Raw genomic sequence first — 17,924 nt, 5'->3', positions numbered from 1 at the left:
AGTGCACAAAATGTTACTGGATTAATAAATAGGGAAAAATTATGTGATTCATGTAATAAAGGTTTGAGATCACATGATTAGTAGATGAAGAAAAAGCATTTTTGAACATCTAAAATCAATTATTATAAAAATTCTTAGCAGACTAGGAATAGAACTTTCTTAATTTGATAAATAATGTATATTTAAAAAGCCTAGATCAAACATCATATGTAATGATGCAGTGTTGAAAAATCTTTTCCCCTGAGACAGGAAATTAGACAAGAATGCCCTTCACCACTTCTTTTTCTCACTGTACTGAAGGTCCTTGCTGAAAAGGCGAGAAAGAGTATAAGGATTCATGAAAACTGCCATTATTCACATAACCGTATCTTTAGAAAATGAATTTAGCAAGGTCACTATAAAAATCAATTTTATTTCTGCTTAGCAGCAGCAAATTTAAAATGCTATTTACAAAAGCATTAAAAATCATCAAATATCTAGAAGTAAATTTAACAAAAGGCGAGCGAGATTTCCTCATTGAAAACTAAAATATTAGAGAAATTGAAGAATACTAAATAAATGCAATAATATACAAAGGATTAGAATATTATAAGATACCATTTTGACCCATATTGACTATAGATTCAGTGCAATCCCAATCAAAATCTCAGCAGGTTTGTGTTTGAGGGTGTGCATTTGTGTGTGGAAATGGACAAGATAATCTGAAAATTATATGGAAATTCAAAGGCAAAGAGCAGCCAAGTCAGCCTTGAAAAATAAAGAAGGAACGTTGACTCACCGGATATTAAGATTTATTATAAAGATTAGTAAATTAGAAATGAGATGTTGGTCTAAGGATAGACAAATAGACCAGTGGGATGGCATAGAGTCCAGAAACTGACCTACGGATATTAGGGCTCTTTCTTTAACATGAAGGTCATCAAGCAGTGAAACATGGCTGTTTTTTCAGTACGTGGTACTGGGTCAACAATATATGCATATGAAAAAATTATACCTGTACAGATAATTCTAAGCAGCTTATAAAATGAAACATGAAGCTCAAAACGATAAATTCTCTAAAAGATAATAAACAAGAATATCTTCATGATCTTCATATATGGAAAATTTTACCAAATAGTAAACAGAAAGCACTCATAAAGGAAATGACTGGTAAATTGGACTACATTAAAACTGATATTTTTTTATTTTTTGAGAGTAAAAAGACAAGTCACAGAATAGGAGAAGATAGCTTCATGTATAACCCAAAAGAGAGTTTATATCTGTATTAAATATGAACTCCTACAAATTAATAAGAAAAGGTAATCCTATTTAAAAAGGAGCAAGAGCCTTGAACAAGTACTTTGCAGAAGACAATTGAATGGCCAGTTGAAAAGGTGTCCAACCTTATTAGTAATCAGAGAGATGCAACTACATGCACATCAGAATGATTAAAGTTAAAAAGAACACCATACCAATTGTTGGTTGGGCTCAAGATTGTGAAATAAGAATTCTCATCCACTAAAGACTATGTTTTAAATTGATATAACTGCTTTGAATAACTGACAGTATCTGCTGTGGTTGGACAAGTGAAATTTTAAGTCTTGGTATATTATCCGGTAATGTGTACATAAATATCGAGTAAAAATGCCTGCACATGTACGCAAAAGACCAGTGCATTATTTCTAATAGACTGAAAGTGGAAACAATCCAATTCACTGTTAGATAGTGGCACGAAGTATGATATGTAAACTACGTTATAGTAATGAACTACAGTTATATGTAATATTGTAAATGGATCTTATAATAATGTTGAATGAAAGCAGCCAAACAGAAAAGAGTAGACAGGCTGATGATTCTGTTTATATGAAATTGAAAACTAGGCATGACTGATCTCTGATTCAGAAGTCAGCATATTGGCTATTTTGAGGAAGCAGGTAATGACTGGGAGTGGATTTGGAAGTTTCTGGGAAGCTGATAATCTCTATCTGGAAGTAGTTATCCAAATTAAATAGGTGCACTCATTTTGTGATAATTCTTTGAGCTGTATGTGTACTGTATATGTTCTTGTTTTATTCAATAAAAAGTAAAAATTAATGGCTTTTCATATTATTTTTCTTAAAATATTTCAGACTGATAAAAATATAACAAATCCCTGTATATTCACAGTTCAGCTAAACACTTGGCTATCTTTCCTTCAGTATTCATTTTTTAAGAAATAAAATCTTTTTTTAAGATTTTATTTATTTGAGAGAGAGAGACAGAGAGAGAGAGTGAGAGAGCATGAGATGGGGGGGATTGGGGAGGGGCAGAGGTAAAAGAAGAAGCAGACTCCCCACTGAGCAGGGAGCTCAATGTGGGTCTTGATCCCAGGACCCTGGGATCTTGACCTCACCTGAAGGCAGACACTTACCCAACTGAGCCACCCAGGCGCCCTTAGGAAATAAAATCTTGATGATATGGTCAGAACTCCTTATGGACCCTGCCTCAGCCTCTGGTAACCAATATCATAAATATATTAAATAAATTTGTATTATTCTCATGCTTTTTTTTACATATACTTATATATTCATAAATATGTATTCAGAATGTATTCTGTTCAAATATCAAAGCCTACTATGGTAATAGAGACCAAGTGGGTTTATATGTTTCATCTCACAAACTCCCTCTGTAGGATACAGTGACTTGGTAATGTTAGGATAGGACCCAAGGCTGTAATGGCTTGGCCTTTTCTTCTGTTTGTTGCCTTTTGTTCACCACCTGCTCCACTTCTAGCCATCGTATCTGTGCACTAAACGTTTCTCCTTTAATTTTTGAGAGTAGATTATGTTGCTAGGTTTTCTGATAATCAAACTGCCTTTTCATTTCTGAATAAACTCTACTTTCCTGTGGATTACTTTTAGATACATGGATGGATCCAGTAGGTTAATACTGTGTTTGGAATATTCACAACTATTATTTTTTATTCCATATTTGTTTCTGTTTTGTTTTCATTAAATTATTTTCCTATAGTTTAGGATGATTTAAAGTTATCAGTTAATAGATGTACAAATACAATTCTGTCATTGACTAGTGAGTAGCTAATTAATACCACTAATCCTGTTTCCTCATCTATAACAGTGATGGTAATTCTTATTTTGTATTGTTGTGATTTGAAGCAATACTACAAAGTGTATAGAGTAAAGCCTGGTAAATAGCTGTCAGTGAATACTTTTATTATAACCTAGTTGTACCAATAGCCATTGGTAAATAAATAGTTGTTCTGTGTAGTTATGATAAATGTATGTGCTCAGTGATGCGAAGGAACTGTGCATAAGGGCAGGAACTGTGCTTGGGTGAGTCAGGAAGGAATTCAAGAAGGACACTGTGGGACAGATTTAGATTTTGTTTTAAATGGTTAGAGTCAAAGTTGTTAAATTTATGTCCGTTTCACCAGAGAAATTACAAAATAAAAGAGCTGAATAACTTAATGAAATCAGAGATGACTTTGCAGATGTATGTATCAACTGTATAAATGGGTGGTTCAGATTACTTGAGGATATGGCAAAACAGCTGTAAATTGAATGGATGTTGTAGCAATGGCAAGAGTTGGAAATAGGATCAGATCCTCACAGTTTATAAAGTTTTAATTTATCATTATATTATTCTTGATTTACAAATGATTATAACTTCCTAAGTAATTTACACTGCATTTCTTAGTAGAGGCATTTTTAAGGTTGCAGTTGATTTTCTTTATAGTATTACCAAGCATAATATTACTAAGCATCTGATAAATGGATACAGAACTGAAGTATATACTTCACATCATCTTTTTTTTTTTTTTAATGTTTTCCCTTGGACATTAAAAAGTTTAAAATGCTAGTTAAATCTCAGTAAGCTATGTGATTTGTTCAAAGGTACAGTTTCCTTAGAGATGCTCAAAATAATGGTCTTACTGTAGGAAGCTCTTTATTAAAATTGACATTTTCATGTTAGTTGTTTGGTTGCTTGGGAAGTCAAGTTGCAATGTGATGCAGGATTTTATAGTACTAGAAATGGCAATATAGTGGCTGGATGTTGACTTGAAGTCTACACTGTAAGATGAGTATTCACATTTTGTAGTGAATATATGTAAAATTGAATGGCTGACTTTAAAACCTGAGGAAGTGCTTTGGACTATTTTTAATCCTGTGTACTTCTCTTTTTCTCTACCAAGTATGTTTCTCTGTTTGCTTTCCTTTAATTATTTGCTCACACTGAAGGCAGTAATTTCTGTGTAAGTGCAGGAATAATTTTAACATTTAAGCAACTCCTTTAAGTTACTATCTGGAACATTTCTTGAATACTATGCCTGCTTACTGTGAGGTTTTGCTGGAGGTGCTTTGATACGGAGTTACACTCTGAAATAAATGAAGGTCATTATACTAAATTGCATAACTAGGCAATTTTAAGTTTAATGACATATATTTGTTCAGTTCATCCCCCAAAAAGTCGTATGGTAGATGATTACCTGTATTATATCATAAATTTGTTTGACAATTTGGTGATTATTTGAAAGATGGTATAACATAAAAAGAAAACACACAATCCTGGCTCTTGTAGTCTTAGTATGTTATTTAATTTCAGTGTATCTGAGTTTCTCTGTACATGAGGAAGATACTTGCACGATTCACTTTAGACAGTTTTATACTATTCTTGTTAAAAAGCACACCAATGGCACTGGAGGGGAAATGTAAAGGGAAAGAAATGTTTGGGGACCAGAACATAATTATGAGTTTAAAAATCAGCTAATCTCTTCAAATATAGCATGTTTCTAACAGCTTGGCTGTGTTGCTGATAATTTTAACAAATGATTGAATTTCAGTTGACACTGATGCAGGTTTATAATATGATATTTACAGTTGCAGATCAAGTGTTGGGTAAAATGAACACTTAAAGTTTTGCATAACATGAAAAAGTAAATTTGACTGTTTTGAACATTTCAATATTAAAATATAAATATAAAAGATACTTATAGATTATTTTCTACTGGACATGAAAGATGTAACTGGTCTGGGAACTCATTTGTTGACAACTTGTAAACTGACTATTAGCAGTTAAGGATGCAAGCAGTTGATGGATATTTTTATTCAATTTTCAATTAAAATTTTTTATTCATTCTCTTTTAAGAATTCACCAACTATTAAGGTGTAGGTTATTTGTTAAAAGTTATAGTTTACAACCCTTTAATTCTTAGTATTTTGCTATCAAAGGAAATACAGAAGTAAATTTATGTAGAGAATGATTTAAGATTATAATCATCAGTGAACTCTGATTTTAAAAATGTGTTATGTAATGTTAAGTAATCAGTTACCAGTTATATAATTTACTGTACTTTTCACATCTCATTTTCTCTCAGAATAACTGGGAAGTAGGCAGGGCAAGTATTTATTAATATAGAATAGTCTAGTGACCTTCGAAGCATATCTCTTTAAATATGTTACAGTTGAAGTGCCAGGTGATAAGAGCCAGTTTTCTGATTTACAGTCCAACTTGTTTAGTGTTTTATGGATAGAAAATTTGATATTCAAGTGGTTAGGTATCTAGACTAGCTTTCTTAAAGGTCTGGAGATCTTAAATTTCATTCAAGCTTTGACAATTGATTACTTAGTGTAAATCTTACTCTTTACTGATACTTTATGTTGAGGACAAACCTAAGCTGCTTAAAATCTGTCCAGAAAGATTAGCACAGGCAGTCGTGTAAAATAGAAAAGGCTTAAAACTTGCGAGCAAATATTAAGTGGCTGAAGAGCTTTAGCCTAGTAAATAATCATTTAAAAGTTCATCAGTTTTACATTGTACATAAAATATAACCTATAAACCAGTATGACATTGTACATAAAAATAAAGAGGTTATTTGTGAACAACATCCTCACAAATTTAATTTTGGGTACAGTGTAAGAAAAGGACTATTTATTACAAGTTTCCACTTTAGAAGCACACCACACGTGTTTTCTGAGGTCTCCCCTCCTCTCCCTGTGGCGCATTATTTATGCTGTGGTTCGGCAGGTCGATGGACAAGCGCTTAGGTTTCCTGGAGGTTTCCTTTCCCCTGCCATATCTGTTTAGGGGAGGTGGGGCCTGCCAGACCTTTCACGGGTTAGAGATCAATTGCATTCAGTCTCTTCAGATGTTTTCTCCGTGTTTTACAAGTACCTTTTGTATACTTTAGTCACGAAAAATCTGAGTCCTGGCTTCCTGGGTGGACAAGTAGTAAATTGGGTGGCTCATTTGTTGCCGCCCTGCGCAAAGCCAGGGTTCTTTGCTCCAGTCCTGAGGTTCCTTCTCATCCGGGTGGTCCGCTAACAGCCAGTGTCCTGTGCTGACTACGTCATCACGTGCGGACCGCGCGCGCTGGAATGTGTGTCTCGGCTCCGGGCGGGGAAGACGCGCGTGTGCGTTTGTGGAAGGCAGCGTGGCAAAAAGCATTGCATGTTTGAGTGCCTCGGAGAACTACGTTGTTTTCAGAATGCTGTAGTCTCTGTTGGGAAGCCAACAGCGGCCATAAGGGGCGTTTGCTAATTTCTCTCAAAAACGAACTCCTAAACTGCTGAACACCCTGGTGCTGATCTACTTTTAAGAAAACGCTCTGTGGTGTGAACACATGTCCTACTGAAAGATATGCTTGAGTAGGTTGTACAGGAGAGCTAATAATTAGGCGACGGTAAGGTTAATCATTAGGAAAGGGTATTAACATTTCTGAAGTACCATTATCTAACTTAGCTTAAAAATTTTTAAAGAATTTTTGTTTTTTGTTTTTGTTTTCAAATAGATATGTCAATACTGATTTAAAAATTTGAGACCCTGAAGAAATGTTTTTGATCTTCGTATATGTTTCCAAGAGTCTGTAGTTATTTTTCTTCAAACATAGACTTACAACTTTTTTTCCACTTACGATACTGTGGAGATTATTTTCTGGCAAGATGTATGGTTCCACTGCATTATATTTAATGGATGCAGTATATGGCTGTGACATACTTTAAACAGTGATGTAATAATTGTACTTAATTCCACTTTTGGTAAGAAATTAAGACTATTCTCACAGTTAGTACTTTATTTCCTAAAGTGATTTATTATTTATTTAGTACATGAGAACTAGAGATAAATCTACTCTCTGGGAATTATAGCAAACCAGTGTGGTGTAGTAGAAGCACTTTGTTTAGGAGTTAGAAATCTGCTTTGAATCTCATTTGATAACTAGCTGTTTGATCTCTTCCAAGTTATTTATCTCTTGAGTCTCCATTTTTCACATCTTTAAGATGAAGATAATTTTGTTAGGAAAAACTGAGATAATTTAATGCAAAAGTTCTTAGTTATTTAAGAAAATTCCCAAGGTGTAAAATATTTTTACAAAAGAATATATGTTTATGGTGTTAGATATAAAGTGAGTTTGAAAATATAAGTTCCATTTTTGTTTAGACCTCAGTAGTCCCAACCCTATTGAATTACTTGTAGAATTATCACAATTCCTAAATTATTCAAAACCCAAGTTCTCTAAGCATCATGTATAGACTATAATTACAGTGTACATAAGTGTTACTCAATTAAAGGATTACTTAATTTACAGAAGTTTTTTGTCATGTATTTTCCTAAGTAATAAAAGAATAATTGTATGTCCCACACTGTTTTGTAAATTCTTTATAATCATGCAAGTAGACTTTATACTTGAGGAAATTAGAAATAATAGCCATTGTAAAATTATCTTCACTCATAAGTTGTTAGTCTTCTACACAGATGTGTAAACATCAGATAAAAAATTATTGAGGCAGTGTAGTACAGTGTAAAAACACTAGTTTCGTGTGATTGAGTCCTGGGTTTAGGTTAATTCAGCATATTTCTATTGAGGCATCTATTTTGGGCTAGGAACAGTGAGGGAGTACAACATTGTACACAATATTATGCTCACCCTGAAAGAGTCAGTTAAGCTGGATTCTGAAACATGGGTAAAATTTGGACAGAGACTTTGGGGAAGGTTACATAAAGGCATAGAAATATGCATAATATAGGACAGGACCTGGTTTTTAGCTGTTAAGAAATCCTTGTTGGCTGGAGTTGGAAATGGATAATGGTCAATAAGCCTGGAATAAAAGGATAGAGTCAGCTCCTAGCGTGACTTGAAAACAAAGTCTAGGAGTTTGGACTATCAGGCTGTACTAAGCTGTTCAAAATTTATGATCAATGATATGAGTCCAGCCATGGTTTCGGGAGATACTAGTATTACTTATATTACTAACTTTATTCTTTAAGGTTAGTCATATTGACTTTGGGGCCTTCTAAAAATTAAAATTCTTTTTTTCTGCTCTAAGACTATTCTGTGAATTCTAAGATATAAATACAGGTTCTTTCCTTTTATTTGAGAAAATCAGTAATTAGAAATTAATGCTTTAAAGAAATTAGTGGCTGCTCCTTTACTTCCTCTTACTTTGATAAGAAAGTTACTTTTGGCCTTTAAACAGCAGATTCTTTTAAATGTTTTATAATATGGCTAAGTTTATTTGACAAGATTCTATTTATGTCCATCCTTGATGGTATTAAATGTTTTTGAGTGAAAACTATATAAATCAAATCTTCCCATTTCAGAATAACAGTACAAATTGGAAAGGAAATTATAGATCTCCTGAGGTTTTCTTCTAGCTCCAAAAGTCTGTAATTCAGATATATTTTTTTACACCTTATTTTGGTTTATTTAGCCCATCGAATCAGTTTTTAAAAATCACTTTTAAATAAATTTTAGCTAATGCCTCAAACTGTTTTTAGAAAGAGATAAAAGAGTTGTTTCTAGGTAGCTTCTCCTTTCTAGATAGAGAACAATTACCTATAATGATTTATTGACCTAATTTGGGAATTTGGGAGTAGACTTAAAAGGATTTTTCTGTTCCTAAATTGGTTATCTTTATCAGTATATTTTCGCTATTGGAATTACCCAGAAGAATATTTGTAGTAGTTTTTTTTTGAAGAGGGTAACTTGAACAGTGATTCACTTGAGCTAATACTGTTTCTTTCATCTTCAAATAGTTGGAATAGATAATGGGAAAGAAGCAATTGAAAGTGCGGCTGCATTTCTCTTCAAGACATTTCACTTGAAGGACTCTGTTGGTCACAAGGAGACAAAGGCTATCAAACAGATGTTTGGTCCCTTTCCATCATCATCTGCCACTGCAGCTTGTAATGCTACAAATCGAATCACTTCTCGTTTTCATCAAGACAATCTTACTGCTCTTATCCAGATAACAGAAGAAGATTATGGTGATAGAGTTTTATTTGGTAAAAATTTAGCATTTTCATTTGACATGCATGATTTGGACCACTTTGATGAACTGCCAATAAATGGTGAACCCCAGAAAACTATAAGCCTTGATTATAAGAAGTTTCTGAATGAACATTTTCAGGAGCATTCCACCCCAGTGCTCAAGCCTGTGGAAAAAACAAACGACTCCTTTTTGTGGTGTGAAGTTGAGAAGTACTTAAATGCAACTTTAAATGAAATGGCTGAAGCAACAAGAATAGAAGATCTTTGCTGTACTTTATATGATATGCTTGCTTCCGTTAAAAGTGGTGATGAACTTCAGAACGAGGTATAGTGGAAGTTATTGAAGTTTTATATTATTATGAATTATCTTAATAGCCTTTTTAAACATGGATATTTAGCAAAGATAGTTGAATATTGTGCTGCTGTAAAATAGGTAGTCAAATGGTTTATATAGTACGCATGTATATCTTTACACTAAGTAGTTGTAGGAGGACTGTGAATGTAATGAATAACAGAAGACTTAAAGGGCAATAGTTAAGGGATCCACATATTCTGGTTATTGGGACAGCCCTGGCTAAATCTGTTGTTACAGTATAATAACCAGTAGAGCCCCTTCTTCAAAAAGTGTATAGATTTAAATGATGAATCGTATCATTACTGTACTAGTAAGGGTTAATGTTTGTATAGTGTTTTATATTTCTAAGAGTTCTTTGATGAAAATATAATAAATTTCGAAGTATTAGAAATATTATCTCCATTGAGTGACTTACTGATTTAGAAAAAATATTTTTCACTAGTTTCTATATTTGAAAGAATAAACTTTGAAAAACAGACTGATCTAGAAATAACTGGACTAATTTATATTAGTAAAGAACTGTCCTTATAAGTTTTTTATATCACATAAAGGAAAACATAATTTTAATTCCTTTCTATGCCACGATTTAGTTATGTTATTTAAAATGATGAATTACTCTTACAGTTACGTGAAAAGTTTATCTTAAAGTGTTTAGTTTTGTTCTCAATACTGGCATTATACTCCTTTCCTGTTATAAATTTAATATAATGTCAACCCAATGTTAATACTGGATCAATTAGATGAATAACATATTTAATGAAGGATTAAGAGACATGACATACTATTGCAGAGTGGACAGAGGCTTTGAAATCAGACATCCTTCTTTTCCCTTTTATTAGTAGTAAGACTTTAGGTAAATTGAATTTCCAGAGGCTGTTTTCTTGTTGGACTGTCTCACAGAGCTATGAATACAAAGATAATAGAATTATTATAAGCTTTAAATGATCTATGTATGAAATGGTAAGTAGCACCTAGTAAATACTCATTACATGGTAGCTGTGAATATTATTGATTATTATTATTATTTTAAATCACATCAAGTATCAGGAATACAGATTCAAAATACTAGTTTTTTTTTTTTAGAGAGAATTTAGGGAATTAGCTAAACAAATATTGGTGGCCTGACCCCATGGTAATGATAGGTATTATGCTAATTAACTTTAGTTTGGAAATAAGTTATTGTATTGTTAATTCTGTGATCAGTCTCATTTATCATGACATTTTTGCAATTTAACTTGTATCAAGATATGTTCCACATTCGTAAATGGTTTTGCTCTAACATTCTGAAAATAATAATATTGTTTTAAAAATTGGGATTTATAAAGAAAATTCTACTGATACTTGTTTATCATAATTGAATACATAGCAATTTTCTTATTATGATTATAGTAAACTGAAATGTATAAACATATAACTAATAGAAATTTTATTTTCTGAGTTAGCCATAAAACTATTCTTTTCACTTCTGAATATCTGCAGTGAAGATTGTATTTCTTATTTCCTTGCCACAGTTTTTAAGTAGTAGCTGAATCTGTTGGAGAATGTTTTTTAGTTCTCAAGATTTTTTTCATAATCTACCCCAGTACAAGGTCAAACTTAATTTATGCATCCATCCATTCATCATATATTTATTGTATGCTTATTATGTATGAAGTACAGTACTAGTTACTGGACATAGAAGGATGAATAAGATAGCAGCCTTACTCTCAGGGAATTCATTGTTTAGTAAGAGACATAAGGTTAAGTAAGTGTGCTCAAATACCAGAGGTATTATGATACTACAGTTGACCCTTAAACAACACAGGTGTTAGGGGCATTAACCCCAGGCACAGGCAGAAGTCCACCTATAGCTTTTGACTCCCTCCAGAACTTAACTACTAATAGCCTGCTGTTGACTGGAAGCCTTATTGATAATGTAGTTGGTTAACACATGTTTTGTATGTTATATGTCTTATATACTGTATTCTTACAATGTAAGCTAGAAATAAGAAAATGTTAAAATCATAAGAGAAAATACATTTACAGTCATGTACTATTTTTATTGAGAAAAAACCCATATATAAGTTTACCTACATAGTTCAAACCTGTGTTGTTCACTGGTCAACTGTATATAGAAAGAAAATGGGGGCATAAAAGAACCGGTCATAGATTGTGTGGAGGGGTTACTATGGTAGGAAAAGTATTCATAGAGGAGATTAATATTGAGCCACGTCTTAAAATATGACTAGACTTAACTTCTTCAAGTGGACCAGAAAGGTAGGAAAGATATTTTAAATGTGAGCAAGAACCCGGTGTGTTTAAAGAGCTGTAATCTCTACAGTGAGGGGGCTGGATGTAAAAGGCATGCAGTTGAGAGACAAGGATGGATAGACAGGTAAGGGCAAAATAAAGTGAGGCTTTGTACACCTTGTTAAGATATACTGTGAGCCACTGTAAAACCTATAGCTATACCCTGTATGGTCTGAGTCAGTGATTTTTCAACCAGTGTTTAATGGACAATTTAATATGTAAGTGAATATTTCACATTCTGCCCGTGGCTTGAGTAGTGGAGTTTTAAATGGTTCATTTAGTGTTTTGGTTTTTGTGAATGAAAATAAACAATTATTATGATAGTTTTTTAAAATTTTGCAGTTTATGTTATTCATACTTCATATATTTGATCCCTTTCTGTGAAAGTGTAGTTTGTTACAGCAAATTTTCCTTATAATTTTGAAGTAATGCTTCAATAGAAGAATGTTTCATTACAGTCACTCTCGACCACTGTTATTTTCACTTTACGGTATGCTGTACTTTATGTGTTGTCTTTTGACTTTTAAATGTTTCACTTTTAAGCGTGAAAAGGGCATAATTAAAAGAGTAATCAGTATATATGATAGCATGATTAATTTCCATTTCTTTTTGAGGTTTTAGTTGACTCTGGAATAGTAATATTTAAATAACCACACTGTGTGCTGTTGCTCCAGAGACTTAGCAGAACCATAGGAATATATTTTTACATATAACGTAAGAGGAGTATGTCAAAAGCTATGTCTATACTGAAGGCATTTTTCTTCCTCAACATAGCATTTCTCAATTCCGAATTTAGTTTATTGACCTAATGACTGATGATAAAGCTGTTTTTAAGGTCTGCCTATTTAAAAGTTGTTCCCCCCCACAAGACCTTTATATTATTGTTGAGCTAGTGTTAGAAATATGAGAATAAAAAGTGTACACATATGATGACATTTACCACAAAGGTGGTGCAAGAGAGAGGTTCTAGTCTGAAATGTGTGGAGAGAAGTAATCCTAATGACGGTAGTAGTAACAGTAATGGCAACTTTTGAGTGCCTACTGTTTGACATAAGCATTGTGTTAAGTCAGTTGTATGCACGTCCTCTCCTTTAATCTTTAACAGCAGTGCTTTGAGGTAAACAGTGTTGGATTAAAACCTGTTAGAAATGCCTAAGCACTGAAAAGTTTACGTTCTGAGGCACTTCACCTCCCTTCCGGTAAGTTATTTAAAAAAAAAAAAATCATACTGAGGCAAATATAAGAAATTTTAATAAAATTTCATTTGTACACAACACTGTAGTTAAGTTGAAGTCTTTTTCAAACATCAAATTCTTTAAAAGCGTTTTTCTCATTTTTTGGTACCTCTGCTTTGTTGGTGCTTATTTAAGGAAATACTCTGTTCGCCTTGTGGATTATTGCTTACTAGGAGATAGTTAACTATTTTATAGAAATGTTGGGAAATTTTCCCGTGGTTACAGAATAAGTAGCGAATCCAGGATTTTAATTCAGACATTCTGACTCCACTATGGTGTACTTTCTTTGCCAAAAAGTGAATCTGTACATTTTGCTCTATTTGGTGCTTTGAAACATAAAACGTTTTAAATATATTGAGGAATCTTTGGCATTTACTCTAATTCACAATTTCATTAGAAACAATGTTTTTCCCTTTTAGAGAGTTCCAAATATGGAAGTGGCTGAAATAAGAGAAAGGATGAAACCTTATTAAGGATGAGTTTCGGGGCGCCTGGGTAGCGTAGTCGTTAAAGCGTCTGCCTTTGGCTCAGGGCGTGATCCTGGCGTTCCGGGATCGAGTCCCACATCAGGCTCCTCCGCTATGAGCCTGCTTCTTCCTCTTCCACTCCCCCTGCTGTGTTCCCTCTCTCACTGGCTGTCTCTCTGTCACATAAATAAATAAAATCTTTAAAAAAAAAAAAAAGGGGGGGGCGCCTGGGTAGCGCATTCGTTAAGCGTCTGCCTTCGGCTCAGGGCGTGATCCTGGCGTTACGGGATCGAGCCCCACATCAGGCTCCTCCGCTGTGGGCCTGCTTCTTCCTCTCCCACTCCCCCTGCTGTGTTCCCTCTCTCGCTGGCTGTCTCTCTGTCACATAAATAAATAAAAATCTTTAAAAAAAAATTTAAAAAAAGGATGAGTTTCAGTATTTCTGCAGAGAATTAGTTACATTTGAAGTACTTATATGTTTTAGTGTCTGTTGAACTAATACAACAGCCCACTTCTTAGGTTTCCCAATACGTCCTTTTTACCTGCCCCACCTTATACCTCTAAGGGCTTTTCTTCTTTTAACCTCTCACTCCTAGTCATCTTTCTGTTAAGGCTACACTCATTATGATTAAGTCTTAAGAGTTTGATTGGGCTAGAGATTCTTTAAGGTTCTTTATGCTCTTGAGGTTTATTTATTTTAAAAAATACTTATTAACGTTAGAGCATTTTAGCCATCAGAAGCAAGTAGGATTTGAACATTCCACGTTATTTTCTTAATCAGGACCTGGCCTGATTGGTATAGACATCTTCCTGCTGCTGATGGTCCATAACCAGAATTGTAGCAGTCGGTACTACTGGGATCACATAATGAACTTTGAGCACAGACTTTCCCCCTGTAAAGTAGTAGTAGTAGTAGTAACAGCAAACCTACTGTGTTTCTACTGCCTGTTATGTGTGGACCTGGACCAGGCTGTCTCCTTTGACATAACCAGTTTCTTCATAGTCCTGCATGGTAGAGATAGAATCCTCTGCAAAACAAAACTGAGGCCTTTGTGTTTCCTAAAGTGATAAAAACAAGACTGGTAGAAATTCTGGGACTTTTTTCTGAACCTAGGCCTACTGTTCTATACAGTATGCCATTAGATTCTTTGAAGAGAAAGATACTGACTAGCAAGACTATTTGAAGGAATTTCTTTTCTTACAAAGCTGGGTCAAATTCTCTTTCCTTACCTGTGGTTGACCTCGAGCAAACTACTAAGCCTTTATAAACGTCAGCTCCCTCTTTGTAAAATGTCTGCTTAGGAATTTTGCTGTGGGTAATTGTGAGATAATATATATGAAGTATTTAGCATAATGTTTCACAGACTGGCTTTCAAATGTTAGTTTCTTGCCTCCCATATTAATGAGCATTATATATTTACACATATCGAAGTTTTATTAGAGTGCATACACTATAGATCAGTATATAAAATTTTATCTATGCCTTGTGTATAGATTCAAGTAATAAAATGATGCTTAAAGGCTAGATCTTAATTCAGAGAATTATCATTTTTACTACTTTTTTTTCTATTTTGATTTTTTAAGTCTCACTTATCCTAAAGAAAATCTTTTGAATTTAATTTTTGAAGTGAGTTCTGATTTTAACAGTCTTTGTTAAAACAGAAAAGATGTTAATAGAAAAACACTTGGGAATATTGGAGACCTATTGAAGATGTATTGGAGTGTACATATCTCTTGTATTCTTTCAATATTAAATGCTATTTGCAGAGTTACTAATACTGATGTAAATATTGGTAAGAGTTATTGTATAATCAGTTCTTAGGAGAAGTGAATTTTGAGTTGTATTGATATGATCATAGTTTGCTTTTGTGCATACGGGGCTTATTCTTTATAGCATTTGTGATTTGACATTTACTGTTAGCATTATCTCTTGACTCTTTGCAGATGGTGTTACTTGACTCATTCGAGTTCACTTCTGAATTTAACCCTCTTCCAGGCATGTGCCTGATCCTAAGAAGTAGGAGTTATTTGGTTAGATTGTCTTCTGAGGGAAGACTGAATTTTTTTTTTTTTAGTACTTATTTGCATTATAAATGAGTCCAACATTCTTTGAAATTTTGATGTAGAATAATTAGCATGGTTTAATATGGTGGTTCTTGAACATTTTGTTCTCAAAACCTCTTTACACTCAAGAATTACTGAGGACCTCCTAGAACTTTTCTTTATGTTGTTTATCAATATGTTCTATTGATATTATATTAGAAATTAAAACAAAAATTTTTAATACATTAAATGATTTAATAAGTATTTTAAAATAGTACTAAACTATATTAACACTAATATACCTAATTTGTTATATTAATAGAAGGAACATTTTTATTAAAAATAACTTTTCTCAAATAAAAAATATAGTTTGAAGAATGGCATTGTATTACATTTTTTTCAAATTATTTCAGCATCTAGCTTAATAGAAGACAACTAGTTTCCCATATGTGCTTCTGCATTTAGTTGGTTCTGATACATACATTATGTAGCCTCTGCAAAGCTCAACTCCCTTTGTATTCATGGGAGGATGTGAATGAAGGAGGCAAATAATATTTTAATAAAATAAAATATACTAATATTAAATTTCTTATATTAAATAGGAATGTTATTTATTTTTAATAATAATTTTGACCTCATGGACCTCTTAAAAGGATCTTAGAGATTCCAGACCACACTTTGAAAACTACTGATTTAATGTGTATACCATAGTCTGACAAGGAGGGTATAGTAATGGTTTTGGTATCTAAAATAGGGTATTTAAAATATTATTGTGCAGAATGATGCTGTTAATGCTTTATGAAAGGATTTTTCATCTATTTGATGTTGTACATTCTTTTTGGTAGATTTAGCACTGCTGAACAATACAAAGACATTGACATCAGCCACGTTGGAATTAAAATAGTGTCCCTTCAGCTATGAGAACAAAATATGTGTTGCTTTTTCTCTAGTCTTTCCACCAATGATCAGAAGAGCCTTTCCTCCAACCAAATCTGAATGGAGAGCTGCCACTGCATAAAATTACACTTTTAAGACGTAGAGAATCTTTAGAGTCATAGAATTTCTCCACCCAATCTAGTATTTGTGAGTCTAGCATTCTGTCAAAATGGTGGTGTCCACATAGTGAGGTCTACTTATTTTAATGAAGAGGCTTTTTGTTTTTTTTAAAGGCATCCCTTTCCTTTCTTGAGTAGGTCTCTTATAACTTACTTGTTTTGTTGAACTGATATATTTCTATTATATCTGCCATTTAGTCCTCTTTCTGCAGTGAGGCGATAAAGTTGTAGGCATCTACTCTCTTACATGAGGATGTTTTAGACATGTGGTGGTAGTTACATTTTCTCTCCCTTACCCTTTTTTTAAGTGTAAAACTTTTTCAGTTTTCCTCTATGTTGCCATTAATCTATTACCAACACAATCTGGATACAGTTGTTCAGTGCTCCATTGATCTACCAATATTGACATGTAGAATGCTTTCATCATCTTGTCTTCAAGGATATTAAACTGTGAGTTACTTTGCCAGTTTAAGAACAATTAACCTAATAATGTCATAGGAAAATAAATTAAGACTATTTTTCCATGACTTTATTTAGTGAATCCTGTTCTTTGTTGTTGTTACATTGCTGTGTGTTAATTTTGAGCTTATATTTAAGTAGTTTTCATAATCCATCATTTTTATCTCTTTGTTTTCTTTTTTAAAATTGGAGAATTTTGCCTTTCTATGGCACTTCTGTTTTTCTTATTTCTCAGAGATAGCAGTGATTATGCTTAAAATCCTTGCCTGTTTAAAAGAGAGAAAATGGTATCTCACTGTTTAATTGCATTTTTTATTACAACTGAGGTTAAAGGTTTATATATATATATATATATATATATATATTTGTAGGTCTTGTGAATTCATCCCAATTTGTCAATGATTGTTCAGTATTATAAATAAACAAATAAATGTATAAATAAATAAACAAGATATATAAATTTGTAGGCCACTTACTGTTTTCTTGTGAGAATTGCCAATTTTTCATTTAATGAAGTCATTGTTTATTTATAAGAAGATTTATAATGAGATCAAAAGATTTTCACAGGTGTTTTAAGTATTCAAGTAGGCAGATCTATTCATCTTTTTACATAGGAATCTTCCTTTGGTGTTAGATTGCTTAGAAAGCCAATCCCCAAGACATGATTGAATCCACCATGTTTTTTGAACTTTGTTCCTTTTTAGTCTCACTGGTTTTCAGTAGAGTGTTATTTGGATCAGATGTCTCTTTTCTCTGTAGTTGATTAATGGGCATATA

At 33.0% G+C, this 17,924-nt stretch overlaps 1 protein-coding gene across 1 annotated transcript in view; it reads left to right on the top strand.

Moving 5' to 3' along the window:
• Positions 1-17,924, top strand: part of ASCC3 (activating signal cointegrator 1 complex subunit 3) — a 321,764-nt gene that overhangs the window by 23,910 nt on the left and 279,930 nt on the right. The window contains exon 4 of the mRNA XM_040627571.1: positions 9,010-9,569. Within this exon, the coding sequence (XP_040483505.1) occupies positions 9,010-9,569 (560 nt within the window). The remainder of the gene's footprint in view (positions 1-9,009; positions 9,570-17,924) is intronic.

Source organism: Ursus maritimus, unplaced genomic scaffold (genome assembly GCF_017311325.1).
Source record: "Ursus maritimus isolate PB19 unplaced genomic scaffold, ASM1731132v1 scaffold_13, whole genome shotgun sequence".
In the NCBI taxonomy this organism is placed as follows: domain Eukaryota; kingdom Metazoa; phylum Chordata; class Mammalia; order Carnivora; family Ursidae; genus Ursus; species Ursus maritimus.
Note: the sequence above shows the minus strand (reverse complement) of the source record. Positions and strands in the feature narration are given on the sequence as shown.